This window comes from Eleginops maclovinus, chromosome 11, assembly GCF_036324505.1.
Source record: "Eleginops maclovinus isolate JMC-PN-2008 ecotype Puerto Natales chromosome 11, JC_Emac_rtc_rv5, whole genome shotgun sequence".
Taxonomy (NCBI): domain Eukaryota; kingdom Metazoa; phylum Chordata; class Actinopteri; order Perciformes; family Eleginopidae; genus Eleginops; species Eleginops maclovinus.
The window spans coordinates 14,943,326-14,949,339 of NC_086359.1; the positions used below are offsets into that span (position 1 = coordinate 14,943,326).

General features: G+C 40.7%; 1 protein-coding gene across 3 annotated transcripts in view; it reads left to right on the forward strand.

Annotated features, from left to right (window-relative positions):
- si:dkeyp-23e4.3 (rho GTPase-activating protein 7) overlaps positions 1-2,823 on the forward strand; it is an 86,017-nt gene extending 83,194 nt beyond the window's left edge. For all 3 annotated transcript variants that reach the window (XM_063895577.1, XM_063895578.1, XM_063895579.1), the window contains exon 17: positions 1,213-2,823. In XM_063895577.1, the coding sequence (XP_063751647.1) occupies positions 1,213-1,321 (109 nt within the window). In that variant the 3' untranslated portion in view covers positions 1,322-2,823. The remainder of the gene's footprint in view (positions 1-1,212) is intronic.
- The last annotated feature ends 3,191 nt before the right edge of the window (positions 2,824-6,014 follow it).

Below are 6,014 nucleotides of genomic sequence, written 5' to 3' on the forward strand. Positions count from 1 at the left end.
TTTTCAAAAGAGTAACTTCAAACGAGTTTATGTGCCAATTTTAGTACTAGTAATCCACTTTTGAAATATTTCCCTGGTGTATTCTGTAATTTGCAACCCTACAAGTGTATTCACAGTTAAAGCATGTAGCTGATCCGGAGCAGCAGAGAGCTTCCGCTGAGGTGAAATAATCTTCGATTTTAAGATCACTTACAGGCAGGTAGCAGGCATCGGAGTGACTTTGGCCTGCCAATGCTCTTGTTATGCATGAGTGATAGTGTATGAGAGAAGTGAAAACACACCCAGAGGGACAAATGCCTTCACTCTTCCCTTTGTCTGTCACTTCCTCTCCACTTTAATTTCCTCTCTTGACAGAGCTCAGGCTAAACATCTGCCGAGCACCAGTCTGTCTCGGGCTTACCAGCCGTGACGTTAATTTGAAGTGCTTGTTAACTTTCAAGGCTAGACAAGTTCATGGCGACTGGGTCAACAGGGCTTTTTACAGTGAAACAGATCCTATCGCCTCCAGAGGAAATGAAATGCGTGGTAGCCTCAGTCAGGGATAAACAGCCACCATGTTTTGTTTGGACTGAAGTTGAGAAACAGCATTGAAAACTTTAATCTATTTTAATACAACTTTATAAGTGCATATTGTGATGTGTTTACTAAGAATCAGCAGCAGCGGAAGGAAAAGCACAGATGTAACTACCAAAATGATTGATAGAAGGCGTGTAACTTTTATTTTACCTCTTTTTTACTACATGGTTCAGATTAGCTCTGCTCGGTTCATTTTGGAAGCAGGTCCTTTTCATCATTCATCATTTGAATTAGTAGCATAAAAAATCCATTATGAAGGACTTTTTTTTGCAGACCGCTGTCTGTGTTGCTTCTCTTTCTTGGGGTTTTAAAAATGTATGCATAGCATGTTTATTCATGACCGGGATATGATGATGTGTTTAAGTTTATCCCGGTGAGCCTTAATGTCCCTTAATGGTGTTGATGTCTTTACAAGATACATGATACCAGTATTGCCAAGTGGAAAAAAGGCTAAATGTTTTTTTTCTACTAATTCGTTTATATTTTGACATATTAAATATTCAACATCAACTGCCTTTTCAGCTTATAATTGTGCAGTAGTGAAAAGTAAAGCTGAAAGTTTTCTGTGGAAGTTATTTACCACTTTCTCTGACCTTTATCCACTAAAATACTTTGTTTCTCCTGTTTTTTTTCCAGGGGCCGGTCGCAGCAGTGGCATAGCAAAGTGAGCGGACATCTTCTGGCTTCCGGTCTACTCGCCATCAGAGACTCCTTCAGAGTCGAACACAAAGAGACCAACATTTAATGCAGAAGTGGAAGCTGAGGATCATCAACCCATGTGTCACCCTGAGCTATTCATTTAGTTAAAGTCTCAACCTCATGGCAGAACGCTGGAAAAGGGACACCACAGCGTCATATTCTCATGACTTTTTGAAGCTTTGAAAGTGAAACTCGAGCACAGCAGGCAGGGAAGGTGGCCTCCGAGGGCGTCCCTCAAACATTTGTGTCTCTTTGGAGTTGCTGTATGTGTTAGTTTGTTTTGTCAGTGACCTTGCAGAGTGCCAGCAGCTGCCTTGCACTTCCTGCTGCATCTGCTACGCTTCACACTCACAAAAAAACGCCAACCCTGGCAAGCTTTGACAGAGGACATTGGAGGGAGGATGAAAAGCTTGACTTCTTCCGAGCAAAAAGGGCGAGACAGAGCAAGTGGACAGTGTTGGGTTGTTCGTCCCTCTTACTCTTACCCAGAAAGAGGCAGGGGGAAACACATGGCAGCTTCCTGGATGAACACAGGAAATAAGGATGGAGAACATCAGGAAACAGGCTTTAAGCCACCAGACATTTGGCTTCAGTGAAAGGGAAAGAAGAAAAGGACAGAGTGAATTCTGGGAAGGGACGAGCGTTACAGCACCACTACTAACCCTAAAACCAGGAACAAAGCAACGAGAGAAAGTAGACACAGCCGCCGTGAAAAACGATGACAGGGTGCGCCGGATTCAGCAGGGATGAAGAATTATGACACTAGGGGAAAGTCAAAAATAAAGATAAGATCAGAAATACTTTATTGATCCCAGACTGGGAAATGTTTGTGTTGTCCCTTTTCGATGACTGTTCTCACTTTTAAATTCATCCCTGTGAATTCACACCGTTCAGAAACAGGACACACGGGTGACAGTTCAAAGACGGTCGATATCTACCTCTCCACAGGAAGACGGCGCCGCAACGTGACTTTGAAGCACGACAATGTTGTGATTTGACCTGTGTGTGTGTGTGTGTGTGTGTGTGTGTGTGTGTGTGTGTGTGTGTGTGTGTGTGTGTGTGTGTGTGTGTGTGTGTGTGTGTGTGTGTGTGTGTGTGTGTGTGTGTGTGTGTGTGTGTGTGTGTGTGTGTGTGTGTGTGTGTGTGTGTGTGTGTGCGCTTCGGCACTGTGATGGAAATCCAACCAGACAACGCTCCCTCGAAACTTCATGAATTTTTTAACATTTGTATTTATTCTTAGACGGTCAAAAGTGTGACATTCACGTGACTGTGTGTTTGTGTTATTTTATATTACTTTTTTAGTGCATAGTCCTACATATTTTAATCTGGCATTGTTAAGAATTAGGCCAGGCCAGCACATGTAAATGTCAAATTAATTCACATATATAAGATTATTTAACTTAATGCATATCTTAAAAGAAAAGTTATATCTAAAAACAAATCTTATTTAATTTCTACCTTTCAGGAGATGTTCTCTTGTTTGTGTGAGTGTGAAATCTAAATGTATCAGTGCCAAACACCTAATTAAAGTGTTTATTTCTCTCTGAACCAGATTCCTGTTGTCTTTTAATGTTTTTTCCTCTCCTCTGTGACTTGTCTATGTGCCAAACAGATTACTGAGTATCATTTCAGAGGAAGGTGGGGGGAAGCAGCAGGCAGTGTGAAGATGAGGTACCACACTGCGCCACTGAAGCGCAGGAGATTAATAAGCCTGGCAGTGTGGTCCAAAAAACGCTCACCTCTTTCCCATGCTCACAACACCCACTTGTATCCAATTTGCATGAAGCTTATTTACATATCTTATTGATTCATCTATGAGATCAGGTAGCTGAGAGAAAACATCGTGTAGAGGCACTCAGAGCGGGAGAGACAGATGCCGAGCGACTAAATGTGAAAACTCTTCTTGTGGCGAGGACATCATGCCCCGGTCTAAACAGGATGTTAAGGAAGGGGGATAATTTATGCAAATTACAAAATACAGAAGCACAGAACTGCCGCCATGCAGCTTTCATTTCTGTACAAGTCTGTTTCTTCCATATGGTGTTAAATAGCATGAAGTGAACTTGGGATGAACCTGAGGTCAAAGGCAACAAAGCAGTCTGTGATATCAAAATGTAATCAAGGAACCGTCAGTGGTGGAACAAATATACAGATTTTTTAGTTGATTAAATAGTCATTTCATTCTGTAAAATACTCAATTTCAAGTATAAGTACTGCATCGAGAATCATACCTAACTAAAAGTATTTAAGTACGAATAGGAAAAGGAACTTAAAGTATTTGGAGTAATGCACTCATTGCAGAAAAAAAAATATATATTTTAAAGCAAAAGCAACAAATATTCACATGTAAAAGCTGGAACTGTTATATATTTTTTACTCAAAACGTACGCCATTTATTTTTCTGTTAATCCACTCATGGTTTTAGTGACTTAACTACAATGTTGGATGGTTTGAGAACAAGATCAAGGAGAATAAGAAAAAGAACAAGATTGAAAACAAGAAGAAGAAATACCTTATTAACAGGATATTGTTAGTATATGCAGTACAAATAAAGATATGCTCAAATAATTTCATGGAGCTGTCAGAACATAGGGGCGGCCATGTTTGGTGGCTTGCTCAAACACACCTCGACAGGGCCAAGAAGGAGCACTGGCAATTCTCTAGCTACCAGTCCCCACAACGTGTACCGGGACTTAAGAACACTGATTGTAAAAAGTACTAACAAACATTTACCTTTCACCTCAGGTTTGCACGTCCCTGCTGCATCACCAGGAAGCCTCCGAAACTCCTGATTATTAATTCAGACGCGTCTTCCTTATCCACAAGGATGCAGCTCATTCCAGTCTCCACAGGCAGCTTCTCTCAAGCTCTCAGGCCTTCAAAAAGAGGGGAACTCCCCGTCTCCACCCGCCACTCTAATCCACCCCAGGTCACCAGAGGGGAATAAATATCAACTGAAGCCACTGTGTGATGAGATCTGTCTATCCCATTGAGGCGAGGGAGCGTTATTGCCTCTGCAGGCGTTATTGAAAGCAGGCTTTCTCCTCCTGGAGCGACTGTCAAAACACCTTTAACACCGTCCTTCAGCTTCAGCTCAAAAAAAAGAGGGGAAAAAAAGGCACGGCTCTTTGAAAGCTTAATGAATCTTTCATGAAGCTGCTGTGGGAATTATTGCCTGAGAAGGTAGTGAGATGAGTCCCGGGACTACGAGAAAGGAGAGGACTGCGTTTCAGAAGTTTCAAAGATGGGTCACACGCACACGTCTTCCCCTCATCACGGCTTAACAACTCTTCTAACAAGTAATGTATGTCCTGTGGCGATTACTGGACTCATGCAACTTTTATATCTATGGAAGAGCACAACTGTTTGGTGGCTACGAGCAGACTTGACAATTACAGGCTTCCAGGCTGCCTCCGAGTGTGTGATGTATAATTAACTTCATCAAATGGGATTGTTTGCCTTGCACTTGGAGTTTTTGCAAACAATGGCCACTTACTCAAGCGATTCATGGAAGGCAGAGACTGTAATTGGTGTTATCTAAAAAGCAGCTCAAGTCTAATGCGACTTTCTATATGTCAAAGTCTTGGAGGCCGAGGGGTGGATGCTGCGAAAAGCAATTAGGGGTGAGCGGTATGCACAACTATTCCCTCTCTTAGGCTTTCAGCTTGAATTTGTGGAATTTGTATGTGATTAAAGCACCTTACAAAGACTGTCTGATGGCTGGTGTTGTTTCTAGACAATGAGACAACACTGATGCAGTAATGCAGTAAACTGATGCTTAGAAATCCAGCATGAATAAAACAATGTAAGAGGAAAACCCTGGATGTATTCACAAAAACATGCTGAAGCTTGAAGTATACAGAATAGCTTCTAGTTGGCCAAAGTAAGAGAAACTTATAAAAACTAAATAATTGTAAAGTTCTTGGTCAAAAATAACTTCAGTGCTTAAAGTACCAATTATATTTGAGAGAAGTTAAATAAAGTATTTTTGGATGTACTCAATATCAAGAGTTACAAAAAGAATAATAATAATATTGTGGTTATTACAAATCATGTCAACTAGGGAAAAAAAATCCACATCCAGATAAATCAATTAAACCACTAATTGCTAATATTCATACAATGCCAATTGTTTCGTATTGCCGGGCTTCATATTGTAATTGCTTTGTTTATTTGCAGCCTATGATAAACTGAATATCGAGTACAGAAATCTGTGACGGGGAATGTCAGTGTATTTAATAGACAAAACAACCAATTGATTAATCGATTGCGAAAATAACCTTTATTTGGGGGCGCTGGTAAAAAAAAAAAAAACTATCCTGAACCTCTTCCTAAGAAGACACTTTTTTGTGGTAATGATGAAGCACCTTGGGAGAGATTCTTTAGCCCTCACATTTTTTCTCTATATTTATCCATTCCAGACAGCCTTACAGCATCTTCTGAAGGAGTGTGCATTTGTAATGCCTCACTCTCAAAGCAGAGATGATTCTGTCACTCCTAAGAAGAAAGGAGCCCTTTGACAGCGGAGAATACATTTGACTTAACAATGAGGTTTTTTTTGGCTTACAAATAGGTGCAAAATAAGTCACAGCATGGCCAGTTCAGGAGGAAGTGACTCGGGTCACCTTTGCTCACTTATCTCTGATAGTTGAGTCCGTTTTTAGCATTTTTTTTTGCATGACAATAGTTTAACAATATGAGTTCTGGCTTTAAAGTAAGATCATCTGAAAATAATTGAC